Here is a 24,131-nt window from a genome sequence, read left to right as displayed (position 1 = left end):
GCCTAGTGGTTAAAGCATTTGCTCGTCACGCCGAAGACCCGGGTTCGATTCCCGATATGGGTAAAATGTCTGAAGCCCATTTCTGGTGTCCCCTGCCGTGATATTACTGGAATAATGTTAAAAGCGGCGTAAAAACTCACTCACTCACTGCTTTGTCCTTTATTGGTTATAATACGATGCCATGTTGAATTAAAGTTTTTAATCAGGGGGGTTATTTTGAATATACTATTTTAGATATACTTGAATCGTATGTCGTACAGAAGACGATATGGTATGATGCTTGTTTGTTTGTTTGTTGTGTAAAGTTGTGTATAAGGTAAAATAAATATCGTTCTTCAAGTACACCCACCAGTGTTAAAGACACCCTCAAGTATCTTAATTTCCCGGAGTTGATGGGCGGTGAATATATAGGCTGCTAGAGATATGAGTGGAATGGTGGAATGGCTATAAAATGTATACTCTGTGGCCTTAACAAATACAGTCCTTGTCAAAATCACGTGGACCAATTAGATCTCATCATTCTGACATGGAGGTGTGATGATATTTGTACTAACTGGGAACATTCTCAAGTTCAATTCGTCTGTTTGTTTGTTTGTTTGTTTGTTGTGTAACCAAGACACTAAACCTGGCCACCAGATCCATTCGTCGCCTCATTGATTAGTATAGATACTACGTCGCGGACTATGGGTATTAATGGCTAAAGCAACACTCGCCTAAAAAAATATTTTTGTCTCGGGGAACCGCGTTACTTTTAAATCATTTTGACTGCTCACAACAAATCGATCCATAACTGGACATACTTTGGAGAGCAGAGTTCAATGTTTGCCCTGTTTAGTTTGCTGGTATATTTGGTTGACAAAAAAATGATAAAGTGTTCCTCCCAACACACTTTTAAGAAATTTATGCACGAGAAACTTAAAAGTAACTTATGCAGCCTAGATAACAGTAGAAGAATGGACACATAAGATCTTAGCCTTCGCGGAAAAGTATCCATGTCGACTTGATATTTAAAAGTGATGTGTATGAATATGTGATATCATATATTTAATGTATAGGAGGGGGTACGGGTGGCCCAGTCGTCTAATTCGCTGTGCAGTGTAGCGTCCCTTGGGCACGCCAGAAACCCATGATCGTTTCGACCCGATTATGTTTCTAGGTTTGTTAGCACAATACCCAAAGTGGTAAACATCTGAGCCCTGCATCACTTCGGGCTTTCTTCCCACATTAAGCTGACACGCCGTGAAATATCTGGAATACTGTTAAAAGCGACGTAAACCCAAGTCCCTCACTCACTCACCTGCAACGTTTGGAAAAACTAAAACGAAACGAATATGATTATGACATTAACGAATGATTTTCATCATGGGCAGAGACATTTAGGAACAAATCTTCAGCCATATTGATGTAGTCGGAGCTTTGTACTGGCTTCCTGTCGCAATTAACGAGCTTGTCTCTGACGGGATCAGTGTTTCCGTGGGGAATCGCGAGATGTTGACATCGACAACAAATTATGGTGATCAATTTCGGTTTTACAGACGTAAATCTCATGTCGCCATCAGATAACTTATAGACACGCCGTGTCCTGACACTGGTGTTTAGAGTTGCCAATTAAAGAAGTGACAGTAAATTGTTTTTACTTGAGAGATTTTAATTTAAAATGTTGTCAGATTAAAAATTTAATTTAATTTGAATTCAGAAGGCGTCGACGAGTGAGCTGAATTGAGGCAAACATAGTCAACAGCGAACGAAGCGTATAGAATTGAACAGTTCAGTGTCATAAAGGGGCGATTGAAGAAGGTTCAGATGTAAAAACTCGTTTTGCATGTACATTCAGTGCTTCTCCCATGGAGGCACATCCATCTGTATCCATAATTAAAGATGAAGTTTGCAAACTCACTGAAAGATGTTACTTCGACTTAAATATACATTGCCCATGTTTCAAGCAACAATATATGTAAATTCATGCTACGGATTCTTTTGTGGGCTTCACCGTCAGTTATCCTTCCGCGCGAAGGAATACATCCTGGCATTGATAATGTAAAGTGTAATATATAAGAGGACAGCTCTTTCAGCTTAAAGCTGGATTGATGTATAAGAGTTCATAGAAGAATCCACTCTTGTAGATTAGCTTGGAAAAGAAGCGGCAAGCCAAGGATTTTCTCAAGTTTGTTTGCCAGTGAGCAGGACTTTTGCATATTTCAAACAGGCTGAAAGAAATTCATTCAGTCTATTTAAATATACACTTTGGCAACCGTTAGTTTAAGAGTACACTTAAATTGGACAGTTTTCGCTTTAAAGGGTCACTGCGTGCAGAGTCGCGAACCAATACCTTTTCCTCAATGGAGATATTTCCGGTTAATGATAGTTCCTGAAAGGGAATGTACTTGATAACCTTCCTCGCGACCCAAGGACTTGTCGCAATTTCTTTCAAAATTGTTATTCCAAAATATAGTTAGGTTGTTGTCTGGGGAATATTACATTTCAAATTCATTGCTGACTGGAGTGATTTCCAGACGACTGCGTATTTCTACACTGGCGGTTTGATGTCATTAGTCGTGCACATCACGTTGGTATATCAATGGCAGACATCGCCTCTGTATCTCACTGTCGTTTTCTCATCAAGGTGATGCTAGGGTGAAGATGACAGTGACCTCCCTTGATTGTATGTACTCAATGCATCGCGAGTCTGTGTTTTCTGTGCGAGGAGTTCGTCACATACATGCGCAGTTCAAACAACGATCCGACACTATGACAAGTGAGCCTTGACGCCAGACACCAACGCGGCGCCATGTTGTTGTATGCTGAAAAGACAGTCTTGGAGTAAATGTAGACGGAAATACTTCTTCTTTTTTAAACCAAAGAATACTGCAATGACATATCTCCCTCTCACAATTACACCCCTGGAATCTTCTCTGGGTCCGCCTATGCACTTCATAATATGACACAGTATATTTTATATACGTATACTCCATTGAACATTTTTTTCAGAATTGTTATTTACAAAAATAGTCCGGTTGTTGTCAGTGAAATATTACATTTCAAATACATTGGTAACTGGAAGTGATTTCCAGAATTCTAGGAACCCTCATATCTCTTTATTTCCAAGAATTTAAAAGGGGTGAGTATAGGCTGCTAGAGCTGATACTGGGACAGGAATGAAATGGGGGGCGAATGCTTTAAAATATATACACTGTGTTTTGCAAGAGAAACTAATGTTTGAACTAACAGATGACCTGTTTGAAAACATTCTCAGATTCAAATGGTTTGTTTGTTTGTTTGTTTGTTTGTTTGTTTGTTTGTTTGTTTGTTACATACAGTAAAAATCCAGCTGTATGACTGTATGAAGTTTTTACCAGACAAACGAGTGATTGATATTGTGAGCAACCATCCACGCCTTCGGGCTACAGTGACGCGCAATCGAACAAGTTACAGAGCCTGACCACCCGATCCATTAAATCGTCTCTAACGACGAGCAGAGGTTGCCGGGGCTCACTTGTTACCCCGAATGCCCACGAGGATAAAGATTTATGAGTAGATGTCGATGTCATTTTGTTACTCTATCGGGAGTAACAGAAGAATAATTAACAGTTACCATTGACCGGCGTGTTGAGCTAAAAACGTCACATCACACGTGACAACACCAACACCGATTGTGTACCTCGATCGCGAAAATGACTTCTTGAAATTGATTATGTGTGAAGTTGTCACTAACACATGCAGGCGTGTTATGTACATGGCGGGAGATGTCATGGTTTTGACTGAGTGACGCATGTGATGTATTTCCGTCATCAACACATGACAGACACTGAAAAACCATTCTAGAGTACCTTACAAGGTACAGGCAGCACCAGGAAGTTTACATTTAATATATCACCCGATGTATTCTGCAGCTGATCAAATGGCCTTTTACGAAAACCCATCGACTGGAAGCTCGTGAAATCGACAACATAAGAAGTAAGATATTGAGTTGTGCAGTTTAACCAACAGACTTGCGCTTATTGAGAAACCCCATGAGAGATAGGTTCAGTTACCCACAATTAACTGTTATGTGTAAACAGACTTCCATGCACACAGAGAGAGAGAGAGAGAGAGAGAGAGAGAGAGAGAGAGAGAGCATTGTTCCTGCTACCACTAAACAAAGACTTAAATTGATACTTATTTTATTTGCTGTTTTATAGCAAGTGCAAATGTGGTCGCAGAGGTCGCATCTTACATGTAGTTCTTGCTACCGCTATACAAAGATTTGAGTTGAGAAGTGACAGTACTTCTTTAAATTGTCATCAGCTTTATATTTATGCTTGACAATACAATATCACGAAACGACTCATAGCATGCTAGTGTCATATTTCCATCCTATACATATGATGCAAATAGCACTTTGTGTTTGAAGACAGACTGTTGGCAACTTTGTTCTCAGAGGAATTGAACCGCTGTAAATATTCGTTATATGACAGTTATATTTTTTAGCAACATGGATTTTGTTCATCGTAAGCAACACACGAACCCAGTGGTGACTCGGGATGATAATTTGCCCGTTTCAGCTAAATGGAATATCCGTGTCTGTGAAATCTGGACACACACGACGTACTTGTAGTTTCCGAGGATCTGTACGATCTGTAGTTTAGGGTCCCGTGTAAACATGTTAGAATAAAGTTTATTGTTTTTCAGTGATACATATATTGTCACTTTACAGGTTAAAATTCCCTTTCTGAGCTATTGAATATCCGGGTTAAAAGGCGACTATGCTTCACGTAAGAGGCGACTAACGGGATCGGGTGATGCGGTCAGACTCGCTGAATTGGTTGATGAATGCCATCGTATCCCAATTGCGTTGATCGATGTTCATGATGTCAATCACTAGGCTGTCGTCATATAGCTGAAATGTTAATGAGTGCGGCGTTAAACAACAAACAAACAAACAAAAGTTATCTAAAAGCTATTGACCTATGAGACACGACACATAAAACATGAAATTACAATACTATACAATACATAATTAAACATTTTTATGAAATAATCGCAATAAGTCATATTTTTCGTTATTTATTGAACCTTATGTCAAAGTCCCTGTTATGCTTTCAGTTCGGTGCAGCCAACAGCTGTGTTGCTGGACTGTCGCTCCATCCCTCACCTCGCGTCGACGGCTGAAGTAATTCATAAGTCAAGTCGCGGTTGTGTTTGTGTCTGTCACGATAATTATATGTTTTTCTTGTTTGTTTGGCTGCCAACCTCTGCATCTGTAATATATGTATACATACATGCACTAGGATGTAAACAGCTCAACTTGGCATCCCTGTTACCGTGGTTACTCCACAATTGAGGGAGCCTGCAAATGGCTGGTCCGCTTTGTTTGAACAGTTTCTCAAAGTCAGATTCTACAGACTTTGTTAAAAGTGACGAATATGTGAGTGAAATCAGTTTAACAACCAACTCAGCAATGCCCTAGCTATATGACGGTGGTCTGTAAATAATGGGTTCTGGACCAGGCACATTAGTGGTTGATAGCATGAGCATCGATCCACATGATCGTCACAGGATCAGGCCTCCCAATCCCCATTATAGTCAGCTCTTCATCATACACGGGACACACGGGAGCTATTCAATCCCCTCAGGATTCATTCCAATTGACTTGACTTTGCATGTGTTTGTGACGGGTTCTACCGATGGGGACGGATACGCCTATCTTTTTGCGGACACCTTGTTTTACCACCATGCCATAGCGATTCATAAACACATGCTTATGACATAGAATCGTACAATAGACTCTGCTTTGAGTGGAGATTATAGAAATGGCTTTGTCTCTTTTATTCACAATAGTATGGTTTTCCAAGCCTTTATTTGTTCCATTTGCACTAGTGTGATCTCATGATTGGAAAATCCCCTAGATCGCTATTTGCCGATAGAAACGACATTTCAAACTAATTTCCATCAATACTGAAAGACCGATTTTCGATTCGTAATATTTGTCGACAATAACTTGTTAAGATGAATTTGAACAAAATCGATCATCATCAACAATTGGGGGGGGGTGGGGTGGGGGGGGTGGGGGGGGGGGGGGGGGGGGTGGGGGTGAAATCATCCCTTTCCTCGATCCCCCAACCCTCCTTCCGCCTGTGTTGCGACCCTCTCTAATCAAGTTTGGACCAGGTAACCTAGTGGTTGACATCATGAGCACCAATCTACGCAATCGGGTTACGTTGACATGCATTAACTAAGTCAGCGAACCTGACCAACCGATCCCATTCGTCGCCTCTTACGGCAAGCATGGGTTGCTGAAGACCAACTGTAATCCGGATCCTCTAGGGGACCTTCCTCGATAGCGGGATGGGAAAGATTAAGGGATCTCAAACACCATAATTCATTATCAATCATCCTGGTCATAAAGTACTTCAAATTCGTGGCATCAAACTTTAATCACGACAGATTTTTTTCAATCAGCACATGAGGACCGGGACCCACTGGAGGGAAATTCAAATAGAAGAATATTTATCATCTCTACTTCTGCTTCCTCTTCATACTCCTTCTAAGCATCACCTGCGTTAAGCTCTGCCGCTGCAGCTATCATCTATCATGGAGAATCGCTAACTTAATGGTTCGACATAGCCTTGCACCAGTCTCGAAGGCAATAATTATTAGTTTATACATAATTTCTAGATTATGTAAAAAATAAGAACAAGTTGTCCTTAAAAGAAACTGGAGTCCATCCACATAAGTAGACTTGCCTGTTAGGAGGATAGAATTACTACACATCCAAGGACAACCTTGAAACAAGGTTACGTTCGACCGTTTTGAGGATAAATTAGCTACCTAATCTCTAGGCGACAGACAAGCTGTCATATACAGATGAAACTAGCCTGCGTTCTGTTGCTGCGGCGGAGTATAGTGAGGTCTGTGGCTGATAAGATTACTTAATTATTATTTAATGAATATAAGATTGATATTAACCTTTATAGATACAAGGATGAAAGAGTCTTTACAATCCGTCACTGCAAGAGATATTAGTTTGATGTATTACGTCCAGGATTTGTATAGTTTTATCGATGTAATTAGAGTGACTGTTTGTTTTCACTGTAGGTTGGTGACTGCTCCGAAAACAGACTTACCTAGTTCTCGTTAAGCATCGTTATTTGGTGTATATTCCATTTCCCGGTGGTCATAAATTACCGTGCGGGTCATTGATCCGTTCTCCCGAATGAACAGATATTTTCTGTAAAACTTGTCTACCGTTTCCCTTCTTTGAAACCCTCGCCACGTTCGTTGCCCTTCCAATATAGTTCACTACTCAAGGGAAGCTAAAGACCATGACCTATTGTCGATAGCCACATGTGAAAATCGGGTGTTCAATAACTTGTTTGGAGTAGTATTCAATAACGCATAGATTATAAACTACTGTCGTGCATTACAACACTACGTTTCTGTTGTATACCACACCAACGAAAGGGTTGGGTTTGTTGAAAATAATTTGCTTTCGCCCTCTAGTGAGTGAGAGAGTTGGGTTTAACGCCGCTTTTAACAGTATTCAAGTTATTTCACGGCGTGTCAGCTTAATAGGGGAGGAAACCTCGAAGTGATGCAGGTCTAAGACGTTTAGGACTTCGGTGAAACTCACGGGCACGGGCACAATCCTAGAAACATAATCAGGAGGAACCGGGATTCGAACCCACAATCATAGGTTTCGGGTCTGCCCAAGGGACGCAACTTTGCACAGCGAATAGCGGCGCCTTAGACGACTGAGCTACCCGTGCCCCCCTTCCGCCCCCTAGAGCTTGGTATGAAGATGAGAAACACAGGGATGGTCTAAGAATTTGTTCGAAATATGCTTCTGTTTACCCAACAGTGAGTGGGTACCCGGTAGGATGGAATGGTGATGAGTTAACGTCCCACTTCATGTTCAGATACCCGTAATACTCAAAGTCGCACTCTGGCAGTGCAAGGTACACTACCTTCATAGTGTTTCGGCTTCTGGGAAAACTGTGCTTGTCTTCAGATCCGCTTAAAATTGTTTTACGCCGCACTCAGCAATATCCCATCTAAATGACGACGGTTCGTAAATAATTGAATCTGGACAAGGCAATCCAGTGATTGATATCATGAACATCGATCAACGCAATTGGGATAGGATGGCATGCATCAACCAAGTCAGCGAGCCTGACCACCCGATGCCGTTAGTCGCCTCTTACGACAAGCACAGTCGCCTTTTACGGCAAGCATTGGTTGCTGAAGACCAATTATAACCCTGGTCCGATTAAAATGATAATTGCGCGCGCGCGTGTTTGTGTGTGTGTGTGTGTGTGTTAAATGTTAAGACACCAACGGAAATACTCGCCACGGATACATTAACACACATACCGATCCATCTCTTCAAAGCGGACATTCAAATTTGTGGACAGACCCCTTAGGCCAATTAAAATAATCTTCTCATCACTGAATTCGGATCTGCATTTATATACATATGTCTTATTCTGAAGTTGCACTTTTCAATGTAACCCGTCCTTGCGTCCATTTCGTTCATTTACCAAGCAGCGACTAGTGAAAGAGATGCCATTAATAGTATTAGTACAGTGAAACCCTATTAATACGGACGGTAATGAACCCTTGAAATCGTACGGTTAAACATATGTCCGGATAAATGAATCATGTTACTTTGATCATAAATGTTCCCTATTGAGGTGTCACGTGGTCATGTGTACAACGCACAGGTCATAAATCAGGTGAACGCTGGTGGCGGAGAGTAGTTGGATTGGTGACCATGTTCGACAAGTCCAGAGAGTGCCCAGGGCTTTAGTCAATTTCGATTCAGCCCCACACTGAAGCTCATGTTACATGCGGTGTCTTTTTACGCAAGTAACCTCGAAATATGCCTCTGTTCACCAGCAGTAAATGGGTACCCGGTAGGATGAAACAGTTATGGGTTTGTCGCTTTTATTCCCAGTATTATTTCGAAGTCTATATTTGATCCAACTGTGCTAGTGTGATCTCATGATTGGAAAATTCTCTAGATCGCTATTTCCCAAGAAAGGTCATCGTTCCGAAGGTTTCCGTAGTAAGGAGGTTCTATATTTCAACCTTTAGCAAAATATATATCTGCCCTTGAGAATACGGTCGAGTGAATCACATGAAACAAATAGCTAATGATTTGAGATATAGGGGAACACACGTGATGGCAGATACGAATCATTATTGGTAAAAAGTTCAGCCAAAGAGATATCTGCTCTTGGGAATATGTATAAAAACAGTGTGCTACAGTTAAACACTGAATCGCCTACTTGCCGAAGATAGCAGGGGAATGTGCGTTATTGAAATACCTTTTCTCTGTCTTAATTTTGAATAGCAATGTTCGAATTTGATCTGTAGTACACAACCCTCGATAATCCAGTGCATTATGTCTCCATTCCATCCTGATATCTACAGCGGGATGCAAGAATCGGTTGCTATATTCAGGTGTTCGTAATCACCATGTACGCAGTAGAGAGGTTTAAATCCGTTCATTAGAGATTCAACTATTCGCAAATATTGATTTGTGATTATGTATTTTAACCATGATTTAACTTATCTGACAGTTTGGAATCAGAAAATCATACTGCGTAATAGGAACGAAATATCGATGGTATTTTTTCTTAATTTAAGATTATCGACATTGTAAATATTTGATCTTGTTTTTATGCGTTAAACTTGTAATCTGAGCGTCGTCATCAACCCCCAAGTGCTGAAACCGCTTCAGTGACTTAAACTCCTCTGGCATTGACATGCTATGTGCTGATTCTTGCTCACCATTGCTATCAGTTGTGATTGGGCAGATCTTATCGCATCGCTGCAATCGATTGCTATTTACAAGCTAGAGATTACACAGGATCAAATGTTAGGTGGGTGTTGGATGGTTCGGGGAACAACAAAGGTAGTGCGTGAGTATGGTTTTACGCCGCTTTTAGCAATATTCCAGCAATATCAGAGTGGGGGCCACAATAAATGGGTTTCACACATTGTACTCATGTCGGGAATCGAACCCGGGTCTTTGGCGTGAGGAGCGAACGCTTTAACCACTTGGCCACCCCACCTACCCACACTATATATAGGTTTACGGGAGGGAGGGGCGGGGATCCAGGGTGTTGTGGGGCGGGATAAGTGATGGATTGAGGGAGTATAACAGGTGATGTCTGAATAGCTGCCAACCCGCTAGCCCGTGGCTGATAACATTTTTTAGGGACAAGGTCTGATAACCGAATGTCTGATAAACACATTCAGCAATAGTTATTGTATTTATTTTGACAGTCGGTGAAGATTTACTGCATTAAACATTTGCTTTACTGCAAATCACGACTGAATTTCGATTCATTTCGTCTTTATATGGACTGGTTATCAGTTTCGGTGTTTACGAAAGTTTAAACGTGCGTCAGATTGGTTCACCTCGGCATGCGGGCCAATTGTAGTAGAGGTAATAATCGATGAAATCCCTCTGCCAAAATGGCAATGTGGCAGGTCCTGGAAGCGTGTTGTTGCTAGGCCTCTGGTTTAGGTTGTTTTACACGATTTACGATGTCTCAGTCGAATATATTTAGAATTTTTTTGGAAATACTGATGATTTTATAGATAAGACAATGGAAGAAAGGGAGAAAGAAAAGAAAGAGCGAAACCGCGATCAAGACAAACATCGGCGAGTAAATCAGAGAAATGATAATTTAATTTGTTCGTTATCTACTCTAGAATGCACTAACTGGACTGTTAGGGTGACATTTTTTCACACACTGACACCAAGGAATTTGTATAGTTGAGGTGGGGTTGGGCAATTTTGATGCTGGCAAGAACATTTAGCGGTGTTCCACTCTTCTGATGATGATGGGGAAGTGTTTGGTGGTTATGGTATTTGGCAGGTGGATGCAGAGTTGAATGGTGGTTGTTCACTGATGTTGTGAGTGTTGAATGGTGGTTGTTCATTAATGGTGTGAGTGTTGAATGGTGGTTGTGTATGGATGGTGTGAGTGTTGAATAGTGGTTGTGTATGGATGGTGGCGTGAGTGTTGAATGGTGGTTGTTCACTGATGGTGTGAGTGTTGAATGGTGGTTGTTCATTGATGGTGTGAGTGTTGAATGGTGGTTGTGTATGGATGGTGGCGTGATTGTTGAATGGTGGTTGTTCACTGATGGTGTGAGTGTTGCATGGTGGTTGTGTATGGATGGTGGTGTGAGTGTTGAATGGTGGTTGTTCACTGATGGTGTGAGTGTTGAATGGTGGTTGTTCACTGATGGCGTGAGTGTTGAATGGTGGTTGTTCACTGATGGTGTGAGTGTTGAATGGTGGTTGTTCACTGATGGTGTGAATGTTGATTGGTGGTTGTGTATGGATGGTGGTGTGAGTGTTGAATGGTGGTTGATCACTGATGGTGTTAGTGTTGAATGGTGGTTGTGTATGGATGGTGGCGTGAGTGTTGAATGGTGGTTGTTCACTGATGGTGTGAGTGTTGAATGGTGGTTGTTCATTGATGGTGTGAGTGTTGAATGGTGGTTGTGTATGGATGGTGGCGTGATTGTTGAATGGTGGTTGTTCACTGATGGTGTGAGTGTTGCATGGTGGTTGTGTATGGATGGTGGTGTGAGTGTTGAATGGTGGTTGTTCACTGATGGTGTGAGTGTTGAATGGTGGTTGTTCACTGATGGCGTGAGTGTTGAATGGTGGTTGTTCACTGATGGTGTGAGTGTTGAATGGTGGTTGTTCACTGATGGTGTGAATGTTGAATGGTGGTTGTGTATGGATGGTGGTGTGAGTGTTGAATGGTGGTTGATCACTGATGGTGTTAGTGTTGAATGGTGGTTGTGTATGGATGGTGGCGTGAGTGTTGAATGGTGGTTGTTCACTGATGGTGTTAGCGTTGAATGGTGGTTGTTCACTGATGGTGTGAGTGTTGAATGGTGGTTGTTCATTAATGGTGTGAGTGTTGAATGGTGGTTGTTCATTAATGGTGTGAGTGTTGAATGGTGGTTGTGTATGGATGGTGTGAGTGTTGAATAGTGGTTGTGTATGGATGGTGGCGTGAGTGTTGAATGGTGGTTGTTCACTGATGGTGTGAGTGTTGAATGGTGGTTGTTCATTGATGGTGTGAGTGTTGAATGGTGGTTGTGTATGGATGGTGGCGTGAGTGTTGAATGGTGGTTGTTCACTGATGGTGTGAGTGTTGAATGGTGGTTGTTCATTGATGGTGTGAGTGTTGAATGGTGGTTGTGTATGGATGGTGGCGTGATTGTTGAATGGTGGTTGTTCACTGATGGTGTGAGTGTTGCATGGTGGTTGTGTATGGATGGTGGTGTGAGTGTTGAATGGTGGTTGTTCACTGATGGTGTGAGTGTTGAATGGTGGTTGTTCACTGATGGCGTGAGTGTTGAATGGTGGTTGTTCACTGATGGTGTGAGTGTTGAATGGTGGTTGTTCACTGATGGTGTGAATGTTGAATGGTGGTTGTGTATGGATGGTGGTGTGAGTGTTGAATGGTGGTTGATCACTGATGGTGTGAGTGTTGAATGGTGGTTGTGTATGGATGGTGGCGTGAGTGTTGAATGGTGGTTGTTCACTGATGGTGTTAGCGTTGAATGGTGGTTGTTCACTGATGGTGTGAGTGTTGAATGGTGGTTGTTCATTAATGGTGTGAGTGTTGAATGGTGGTTGTTCATTAATGGTGTGAGTGTTGAATGGTGGTTGTGTATGGATGGTGTGAGTGTTGAATAGTGGTTGTGTATGGATGGTGGCGTGAGTGTTGAATGGTGGTTGTTCACTGATGGTGTGAGTGTTGAATGGTGGTTGTTCATTGATGGTGTGAGTGTTGAATGGTGGTTGTGTATGGATGGTGGCGTGATTGTTGAATGGTGGTTGTTCACTGATGGTGTGAGTGTTGCATGGTGGTTGTGTATGGATGGTGGTGTGAGTGTTGAATGGTGGTTGTTCACTGATGGTGTGAGTGTTGAATGGTGGTTGTTCACTGATGGCGTGAGTGTTGAATGGTGGTTGTTCACTGATGGTGTGAGTGTTGAATGGTGGTTGTTCACTGATGGTGTGAATGTTGAATGGTGGTTGTGTATGGATGGTGGTGTGAGTGTTGAATGGTGGTTGATCACTGATGGTGTTAGTGTTGAATGGTGGTTGTGTATGGATGGTGGCGTGAGTGTTGAATGGTGGTTGTTCACTGATGGTGTTAGCGTTGAATGGTGGTTGTTCACTGATGGTGTGAGTGTTGAATGGTGGTTGTTCACTGATGGTGTGAATGTTGAATGGTGGTTGTTCACTGATGGCGTGAGTGTTGAATGGTGGTTGTTCACTGATGGTGTGAGTATTGAATGGTAGTTGTTCACTGATGGTGTGAGTGTTGAATGGTGGTTGTGTATGGATGGTGGTGTGAGTGTTGAATGGTGGTTGTTCACTGATGGTGTGTGTGTGTTGAATGGTGCTTGTTCATTCATGGTTTTGGTGAGTGTTGAATTCTCATGATGGTGAGCAATTGTTGGGAATTACACACTGTATGAAAGCAAAATAAATATAAACACATCTCGCGCTGATAGCAGTATAAAGGGGCGTGGTCGAACGTGGGCGGGACATGTGGTGTGAGCGGGAGAGGCGGAACTTGGGCGGGGCATATGGTGTGACCCGGAGAGGCGGAATGATGTGAATGGAAGGACGGAGTGGCTGTCGATAACTTAGATCTGGCATTTATTTGGAGTGTTCAATACAACCCGTTTAAAACTATATCGCATTAAACCTAGCAATCTACGTACAGAAAAAGACGCACGGACTCGCTGTCTGACCAACACCTGCCTGGTTCAATGTATAAACCCCAAAGGGCAAGTAGTATTAATCTTTTTATCTTGGTCGATCGCTGATAAGCTGATTAGTAAATATATACGGGGAGGAAGAGACACCTGTCACTGTCAGTCACAACATGTCTCGCTGGTCACATGAGACGTTTTTAAACCTTTTTTTACGAATCAGAAGGCTCCCTCAAAATATGAAATGTGAAAATAAATTATATAAAATAAAATGTGAATAGTATTCTTTTTTTATATTCAACCGATCAGAACTATTATATGAAGTAAACCCTCAGTAATCCGGATATTACGGTTCTAAGCAAATCTTCCTGATAAACAAATGTCCGAACCGTGTATAAATATGTCCCCACTAAGGTCATCGGATAGATGAGGGTTCCATATGAACGGGTTCAGAATAATAAAGTGGTTAAGAAATCATATAAACATATTAAAATAACATTGAGATAATACTCATCGACCCATTTATTTTAAAATATATTTTTGGATTAAACATACGTATTCGCAAGAAGTTAACGGGATATGGGACAATATAGCTTCCAACTTTTATTGCCCCCCCCCCCCCCCCCCCCTGGTATGTACGAATTCAGCACTATAGAAGAGACATAAAATGATTGATAGATAGATAGTGTGTATGAGAGAGTGAGAGAGTGAAGATCGATTATTTGAATAAGAAATCAAATACATTGCTGGATAAACAGTTCATTTTGGACTGCCTTACATGTATATAGCTTCAGTATCTGTAACAACGTGATCTGCATTGCAGTGTAACTATAGGTTTAGATCAACGGGTATGTTATGAACACTGTCAGTATGTTTAAGGCTTTAAACATGACGACCGCCTCCGTGGTCTAGTGGTAGTTCGTCCGCCCGGAGAGCGGAAGGTCCGGGGTTCGATACCCGGCCGCGTCTTACCAAAAGGCGTTAAAAGATGGTACTTGTTGTTATCCTGTCTGACGCTAGGCATTAAGGGACTAAAACAACGACTGGTCGGCTCGGAGTCAGTAAACTGTGTCTGAGTGGGATATTCATGTTAAACTGCGGCAATGTATCTCAGTGAGCCAGCACTATAAATCGGCATCAGTCCGGACTAGTACAAGCAGCCACACAAACACACACACGTACATGCACGTCGCTATATAAGTGCAATAATCTTGGACGCGACGTTAAACCCCATTTCACCTCACCTCACCTTTAAACATGACACGTTGGTGACTAAACAATGTACATTTCCATGAGTTAATGATATGCATTTTAACATGTAAATGTTCATGTACAGTTAGGATGCTCTTTGATACCAATTCCATAATAAATCATAATCCAACTGCACAACTACGATTTCTTTTAATGCACTCGTTTTATATTTATGCCATGTCCATAATTTGCATCGAGTTTAATGTAGTATTTCTGAAAACATGATTGAGCAAGGGAATTTTAATTTGTAAAGTGACAATATATGTATCAAGGTATAACAGTAAACTTCATTCTAACATGTTGACTCTTGACTGGAACCGAAGCTTCAGATTGTACACATCCTCGGAGACCACAAGTACGTCGTGTGTGTCCAGATTTCACAGACACAGATGTTCCATTTAGCTGAAACGGGCAAATTATTATCCCGAGTCACCATTGGGTTCGTGTGTTGCTTACGATGACAAAATCCATGTTGCTAAAAAATATAACTGTCATATAACGAATATTTACAGCGGTTCAATTCCTCTGAGAACAAAGTTGCCGACAGTCTGTCTTCAAACAAAAAGTGCTATTTGTATTTAATATATGTATAGGATGGGAATATGACACTGGCATGCTATGAGTAGTTTCGTGATATTGTATTGTCAAGCATAAATATAAAGCTGATGACAATTTAAAGAAGCTGTCACTTCTCAACTCAAATCTTTGTATAGCGGTAGCAAGAACTACATGTAAGATGCGACCTCTGCGACCACATTTGCACTTATGAACTTGCTGTAAAACAGCAAATAAAATAAGTCTGAAACAAAATACCTACACTGACAGTAAAGTGTTTGGGAAACGCAAAAATGACGTAAACTGAGCAAATTGAATGGCGGTTTACATTAGGACAATGATCTTGGGCCAAAACAATAGTGGGTCTTAACATCTGAGAAATCTGTTTACACATTGAACTTATTTATAGAAAAAAATCAAATTTAAACCTGACGTTTATTGGTTTGAATTCTGATACTCTTCGACCCTGTAGATGAGGCTTTAAAAGCTAGTCTTGACCTGACGTAGACCCGGAATCCCCGTTTTGGACAGTAGGACAGTAAAATACAGCGTGTTGAGGCACAATACCTACACGTAATTCCATAGTAGTGAGTGAGCGAGTTTAATTCTACGCCGCTTTTAGCCAATATTCCAGAAATATCACGGCAGGGGACACCAGATATAGGCTTCACACATTGTACCCATGTCGGGAATCGAACCCGGGTCTTCGGCGTAGCGAGCGAACGCTTTAAACACTAGGCTACCCGACCGCCCCTAATTCGAAAGTAAGATGGCGACACCATACATGAAACTTTCTATTAAGAGAATTATTTAGAGAAGTTTTCCATCATCAAACGAAATAGAAATATACCCAAGCAGAGTCACTTAACTATCCTATGTATTATGCCTCACTTCTTTATGATTAATAACCTAGATCAATTCTCCACCACAGCTTCGTGGCGGAAGTGACGTCACCATCTCAACCTTATCACTCACTCAGCCCGTAATGTCTCTCGCTCAGATCGGTTGTTTTTTACGTTCTTTTTTCGCGAACCAAACTCAAGATGAAGTTACGATGGCGCCATCCAAGCTTTGTATAATAATTGAATGATATAATATACCAGATAATAGCGGATGATACATCACTGGCTTGCTTTTTTATTAGTGACACAAATATTCCAATGGCATACAACAGGTACTCCTTATAACAGGTTGTTTATGTATCATTTTGAGTGGAAACATGACTTCGTATGTGCAGCGTCCTGCAACAAACATTTACTTTTTTGTCCAAATTGTGTGAGCTACCAGGAAGGCTGGACATGCTCACATATTTCGCAAACACCTGGTGTCATCACTGATTTTCAGTGATTCATTCATATCATTTTCACCGCTATTTTGTCTTTTACACCAAATCGAATCTGTTTCGTTGGATAATCGAGACTAGCTTTGACTTAATGGCTCGGATTTTGTATCGAGATTAGATGGGGTTGATGATGTGTCAGCGTGATGTGGGAGGTAAGTCCGAAGCGATGCAAGTCTCAGACGTGAAACCTACGAGCACCATCTTCCCGAGGCAAGAGAGTTAACTGACTTGAAAAGTCCAGTTTCCACCCTTGCCGAACAAGGCTGGACTTACTGGGCCCGATCGTAGCGCCACCAGTGATTATTACGAGTTATGTCCCTTATAAGCCTCTCCTAAGGACCAATCAGATTCCCCCTCTCGTATCACTTGCATTTGTTTCAAACAAAATGGCGGCGCCCAGTCAAGACGATTTGATCGATAATCAAGATCTATGTTGTGATAAAACGGGTCTTACCTCGCGAAGTGCATCAAATCCCGTGAGCAGCTTGGTCAAAACGTGAAAAGCCTTGGAAAATATCTGTTGACAACGAGTTGGCGGTGCACATGCTTTGCAAATCATGCAATCGACCGAAATCTGCACGACAGTTTACTAACCGGATTTCGATTTCGGTGCGTGATTTTAATTGGACTATGCATAGACTCGTTAGTCCAGCCAAAATGTAACTCCATAATACCAGCCTAGTTCGGCAAGGGTGGAAACTGGACTTTTATAGTCAATTAACTCCCTTGCCTCGGGAAGATACGTCAGAACGGCCTTTCGCGAACTTTGGAGACGAAATGAAAGGGCTAACAAGAAGCCGTCATTAGCCAATCACAAAGCGTCTTTCTCGAGCTTTACGGCACAAGTTCAAACTGGCGACTTCCATTCCAGACTCCGCTTTGAAAAATATTTTGACAAAAAGTCTCGATTCAAAATTTCAAAACTAAACAAATAATTATTCTGGAAAGTCTAAGAAAATGGCCGAGATTGTATGACAGACTATGGAAAGTGTCGAGCGTTTCAAATATCTTTCCCATATTGGAGCGAGAGAGAGACGATGAATCTGACATGAGTCTTACAGTCCGTAACCGTCGTTCGGAATACCACGTGTAAACCTTTTCGATGTTGCATGATTAGAAAACACATTCCGTCTGTCATTTCCCGATTTGGTAGTCCTGATTGGTCGGATGAAATGTCCCTAGAACTGACGTGACCCGTAATGGGATGTCTTCAGATCTTTCCCGGTAGCGAGAGCTAAGATCTTAGTTTAATTAAATATAGATTGGCTAGGAACCCATTACCACAATTAAACAATGACATGGCCGTCCTTGTAAATCAACAGACTTTTATTAGTTGCACGTGTGATCACTTGTCAGATCTAAGACAACATGATTTGAATTCGGCCGTTGCCTCCTTATCGCTTAACTTTCATCACTGTTTAACAAGACAAGTCAATTCTCAAACACAGTAATATCATGTATTAATTTTATTGGTCATATTTCATTTTATTATCATCATCATCATCATCATCATTATTTACAGATTAAATATAAAATGCAGCAAAGAGGGTTTGGGTGATGCTGGCACAGTCATGCTCATCATCAGCTCAGGGGCCTTGCCCCCTCTACACGCAGCCCAGACAGATTTATTATTATTATTATTATTATTATTATTATTATTATTATTATTATTATTATTATTATTATGGCCTGGTATTGTTTATCCCATATATCATAAACCAATCAGTGCCCTTCGAGTATGTTTGCTGTTTAACGCAGCAATACTTCAGTTGATAACGGCGGTGTGTAATTAGACGAATCCGGACCAGACAATCCAGTGATTGACATCATGAGCATTGATTCAGGCAATTGGGATTAAGTGACAAGTTCACGAGCCTGACCATCCAATACATTCAGTCGCCTCTTACACATGTTGCTGGGGACCTATATTCTTACCCAGAATCCCATCGGTTTATTTCCGATTGGACATCCGGGGCACGAGAATACAATATAACCTTTCTCCTTCTCTTCTTCTATGCTAAACTATCGTAATCTCCTCAACACATTTCAGAGCAAAGTATATTTTCAATGTCGAGAACCTCACCCAATCTGACACAAGGATCCAGCGCGATGCCATCAACAGGTGCCGCGCGCCGTCGTGGTATACACCCCATCAGAATTAGACATTTAGAAGTAGTAAAGTAGGATGTGTTGTCTAACAGTTCCGTTTTCCTATCAACTATCGCGAGTGTAATCACACATGTTTCCTCCGAGGTGTGTTTCCTCCACCTACAACGATAACGTATCGTAACCGTCGATCACGCAACAAAACGCAAACACCACATGAGGTAGCTGTGCATTGTCAGATAAGATACCGAAAACGTTCACAGATGGTTCTAATCATTAGCGCGTGAGCCCACCCTTTCTTCGTATACTTTAATTATTTTATTATATATCCACGTTAAAGTGCTTAGTCTTCCCATATGGCAATTACATAAAACCTGGAATTTTAATGAGCTTATCGTAGTACCAAACGTTCATGATTATGTAATAAAATGGTTGTCTGGAGTGGCGGGAGGCCCGCTGTTTGTTTGAGTTAATTGAGACATGTTTATGTCTTGCTTGCGATTGAGTTTGGGTTGAAACGTATTTGTCTGTTTGATGTATGTTGCGTGTATATTTCATTGATGGTGGGCGATCCAAACGTACATGTTTTTTTGATGTAGGTTGCTTGTATATTCCAGTGGCAGTGGGCGGTCAAAACATACATGGATATTTCGTGTATATTTCATTGATTGTGGGCGGTCACAACACACATGGAAATTTCATGTATATTTCATTGATTGTGGGCTGTCAAAACATACATGTATATTTCATTGATGGTGGGCGATCCAAACATACATGTATATTTCATGTATATTTCAATGATTGGGGGCGGTCACAACACACATGTGAGTGAGTATGGTTTTACGCCGCTTTTAGCAAGTTTCTAGCAATATCACGGCGGGGGACCCTGGGAATGGGCTTCACATATTGTACCCACAAAACGTACATGTATATTTCATGTATATTTCATTGATTGTGGCAGGTCAAAACTTACATGTATATTGCATGTATATTTCAGCGACGGTGGGCGGTCCAAAGAATATCTAGATCGAGACCAAACAAATTATATAACGTAATAAGAAGAATAAGGAGGTATAATTTCTGCAAATAATTTATGTCTATATATACCTACCGATTTGCTATTTATGTATCAGTTCTGATATTACTTATTACAAGAAATGACCTTGATAATATCTCAACTGAACCGATCATTTCCAGCGTGTGCAAAGGATCGTTCTTACAGATAAACATGTGTTCGGAAGTGTTGTAGCGGAAACAAGATTATATATCCTAATGTTTATAGTGTGAGCGTTATCTTTCCTTATGAACCAATGTCAGGCCTCTCATGCGTATCAAGAGGCGTGGGGTAGCCTTGTGGGTTACAGCGTTCCGAAGACCCATGTTCGAATCCCCACATAGGTATAATGTGTGAAGCCCATTTCGTGAGTATTGCTAAAAGCGTCGTAAAACCATACTCACTCATATCATTAAGTGTAAAACGGAAGTGTAAAACATGATTGTCGTTTTGTCACTATCAATAGCGGTTTAATAACAGTGGCAAATAATCCACCCTTGGTCGAGTGTGAAATCTGGAGGACCAACCTCAGACATAAAAATTGGAGTTTTAGAAGTTGGAAGAACTTTTCGAGATAACAACTTCATTAATGTTTGTAACGACATCTCAGGGCCTCCTCTTGCCCCTCAGACCCGTGAAGATTCCGGGGTAGAATAGGTCTTCAGCAAGCCATGCTTGTCTCCCCCCGTGAAGATCCGGGGTAGAATAGGTCTTCAGCAACTCATGCTTGTCTCCCCCCGTGAAGATCCAGGTAGGGTAGGTCTTCAGCAACCCATGCTTGCCGTAAAAGGCGAATATGCTTGTCGTAAGAGGCGACTTACGGGATCGGGTGGTCAGGCTAGCTGACTTGCTTGATGCATGTCATCGTATCCCAATTGGATATCCCGTGGATCGATAATCATGATGTCAATCACTGGATTGTCTGGTCCAGACTCGACTATTTACAGACGGCCGTCATATAGCTGTAATATTGTTGAGTGCGGCGTTAAACAACAAACAATACAATACAATCTTGCCCCTTAATCGTACACAAGGTAGGAGTAATGGACAAAGATAATACGGCGAGGAAGCCAATGGGCTGGACGGGAGATAAGCCACATAAGGGACAAGAAGTAGCCATAAATCGTCGTTACAAACGACAAATGAGCTGTGGTCAATAAAAGTTTCATGTCTTCATAATCATTGAAATACAGTTGTAACGCGGCAACCCATTATATGATAATGTCGCCTTTTTCTGCTGATACATTAAGTATTGTGTCATATCTAAGCGTTCTTTTCTGCGCAAATATTATTGAAGAACAGTAATATTCTAATCAGGGAAATAATTATTTTGTAACCTGTATGGACAAAGCGATCTTCCGACTTCTTGAACAACAACAACAATTAAAACAAATTAACCATAAATTAAACAATTACAATCACGCCGAGAGATAATCGATCTATCGTTTGTCAGGTGGTCCGCCCTGTTTGGCGACACTTTGTTTACCAAGACTACAAGGGTGTACCATTACTTGTTTTGATCTTCACTCGACTCATTCTTGATCATTTTCAGGTAATCTCCAAGCTCCTAACACTGCCGCATCCTGTTTCTGGTTTGTGTCGTTGGGGGGGCACCTGGTTGGCTCCAAACATCACGGTGTCAGATAGTAGATGCGAGAATGTGGCGGCAGCGTCGATGTATGGAGCAATCGCACAGCCAATATCGGCAATGTGATGTGGAGTTCAGCTCAGCGAATCTTCAGCAGACGATAATTGCCAGCGAGGCTCTTGCTTTGGAATATGGAATATTTCCCGCTGTGTCCAGATGGTGAACGCACTTAGAGGTGATATAGTGATCGTCGGTGTTAAGGAAACCCTTCTATGATTCACGACGACGTTCAACATCATTTACCAGATTAAAAGAGCGACAATTTATGTAACTATTTATACATGTTGGTTTTTCACGTGTACACACGTGGCCAACAACAAACATTAGATACTTCTTGAACATTTCAGAGAGCAGTTCATGCATCTGGTGGATGAGTTTTAGCTTGTTAAACTCTGTTCTTTCTCAACTTTGGACTAGGAAGTGGGAATAACGGTTTGATGAAGTTAGCACTAGGGCGTTTCTTCACGACAGTTTTATGTTCTGTAAAGACACCTCGAGGATCTGAGAAATATCGTTGTTGGACAAATTAACCTACTGATTGAAGAAGAATTCGAAAATGGATGGTTCCATGGTGTGTTGGATTTACCTGTTATGGTCGGTCGGTGGATATGTTGGAAATTCTCAACAGGTAAGTAACACTTTTATATAATCTTTGTGTTGGCTCGATAATATTAATTTATATTCAAAGTATTATTTAACTAGATTTTACAATTGAGATAACTGTATCATAATTACGAATGTATTTACATGTTTTTTGTTGTAATGAAAGGAGTTTTGTTGCTGCATTTTTTATAAAGTTAGAATTGAAAACTTCAGATTTAATACAGTATTCATAAATGAATAACCGTATATACGTGTTGGAAGCACATTCTAGTGGGACAGTATTACACATGTGTGCAAGTTAACTAACCAACAGTGGTACACAGAAGATCGTCCGAGTTATGTTATAATCGTAAGTCATATTGTGTGATAAATCTTTGACGTTCTTCACCTCAACATTTCATTGTTGAATTATGTTCAACGTTGTCGTCACTTATGAATAAAGTTCTAGCACATTCGTCAGCACCATGTCGCGCTCGCGGTTTTCCTAAGGAACCATATCGGTATGTGGTCTCTGGTTTCGTCGAAATGTGAAATGTCCAAGACCTGACATTTGCTGATTCACCCGGGGTTTCATTCCAAATTTAGCGCAATCGCCGTGATGACTGATATTTTACGTGAAACACAAGTCAGCCACAGCGTTGCTCCAGACAAGTCAAACTGTTAAGATGAGCCCACCCTCAGATTCACACGAAAGATAATTGAGTAATCCATATGAAACAATTCTACTTTTCTATGAAATTACTAGCTCAGCGAAATCTCTTTACTTTAACCCCATATATGTTAACATAACGTGAACGACCTATTCGTTCACTCTGTTGATAAGATGTGTTAAAGAAGACCTTTTGTACTTTTTAAGAACATTGTGACACTAGGTCTTCAGCAACCAATGCTTGCCGTAAAAGGCGATTATGCTTGTCGAAAGAGGTGACTAACGGGATCTGATGGTCAGATTCGCTGATTTGTTGATGCATGCCATCGTATCCCAATTGCGTGGGTCGATGCTCATGTTTTCAATCACTGGATTGTCTGGTCAAGACTCGATTATATACAGACCGCCGTCATATAGCTGGAATATTGCTGAGTGCGGCGTTAAACAACAAACAAACATACGATTTATTGAGTGGAATATTTAATTAATTTTCAACTGAAGCTCTTTATTAGAGTACAAATTAAAAATACTTTAAGATACTTTTTCGAAACACTGCAAATCTGAAGACAAAATAAATGTCCCATTTTAAATACAGATGTACATTGTCGAAACATTCGCCCCGTGATTACTTATACATTCCTGGGCAGCCTATCAAGCCTAAACATGCAACAACATACTGCGATGATGAGTTTTGGAGCGCACTCGATCGGGAATAGTCAAATAGTCATTAATGAAGGTCTTTCTACGACGACTCTAAACTGAGGCGTTTGTGAACAAAAATGCACTATTAACTGCGCTGAAAAACAACAAATAAAACAAGTCTGTAAAAGAAAACACCGACAGTTAGCTGTTTTGGAAACGCAAACATGTCGTAAACTGAGCGAAATGACTGGCGGTTTAGACTATGACAATGATCTTGGGCCGAACAAAAGTTAGTAAAAAATATCGGAAATCTGTTTACACATTGATCTGATGAATGAAACCTGACCGTAAATTAATTGGTTTGGTCTCTCTGTTGTTTAGTCTCATTGTAGTAGTGAGCTTCCTAGAGCTATACAGCACACGTTTCACACTGGCCACTTTGGTTCCAGTGATCGGTTGACTTGGGGTTTCGGTGCATTTAGCAATATTCCTGCAATATCACGGCGGGGGACGCAACACACATCAACTGTAAATG

The 24,131-nt window shown here is 41.1% G+C and overlaps 2 protein-coding genes across 3 annotated transcripts in view; one reads left to right on the top strand and one right to left on the bottom strand.

The window, feature by feature from the left end:
* Window positions 1-24,131, top strand: part of LOC124142631 (secretin receptor-like) — a 163,723-nt gene that overhangs the window by 52,584 nt on the left and 87,008 nt on the right. For both annotated transcript variants that reach the window (XM_048390349.1, XM_046511202.2), the window contains exon 2: window positions 21,607-22,330. In XM_048390349.1, the coding sequence (XP_048246306.1) occupies window positions 22,294-22,330 (37 nt within the window). In that variant the 5' untranslated portion in view covers window positions 21,607-22,293. The remainder of the gene's footprint in view (window positions 1-21,606; window positions 22,331-24,131) is intronic.
* Window positions 10,853-21,600, bottom strand: LOC125374730 (early nodulin-75-like). The gene is made up of 2 exons (XM_048386042.1): window positions 21,566-21,600; window positions 10,853-13,301 (listed from the first exon to the last, which is right to left on the bottom strand). The coding sequence occupies exons 1-2, from the start codon at window positions 21,598-21,600 to the stop codon at window positions 10,853-10,855; spliced, it is 2,484 nt and encodes an 827-aa protein (XP_048241999.1).

This window comes from Haliotis rufescens, unplaced genomic scaffold (assembly GCF_023055435.1).
Source record: "Haliotis rufescens isolate VD_foot unplaced genomic scaffold, xgHalRufe1.0.p SCAF_10, whole genome shotgun sequence".
Lineage (NCBI taxonomy): Eukaryota > Metazoa > Mollusca > Gastropoda > Lepetellida > Haliotidae > Haliotis > Haliotis rufescens.
Note: the sequence above shows the minus strand (reverse complement) of the source record. Positions and strands in the feature narration are given on the sequence as shown.

Bases quoted from the DNA above. Each gene is read 5' to 3' on its own strand.
- LOC125374730 (XM_048386042.1), bottom strand. From the start codon at position 21,600: ATGATCAAGAATGAGTCGAGTGAAGATCAAAACAA. The intron at 13,302-21,565 runs GTAATGGTACAC...TCACACCATCAG, and splicing joins TCGAGTGAAGATCAAAACAA to TGAACAACCACCATTCAACA.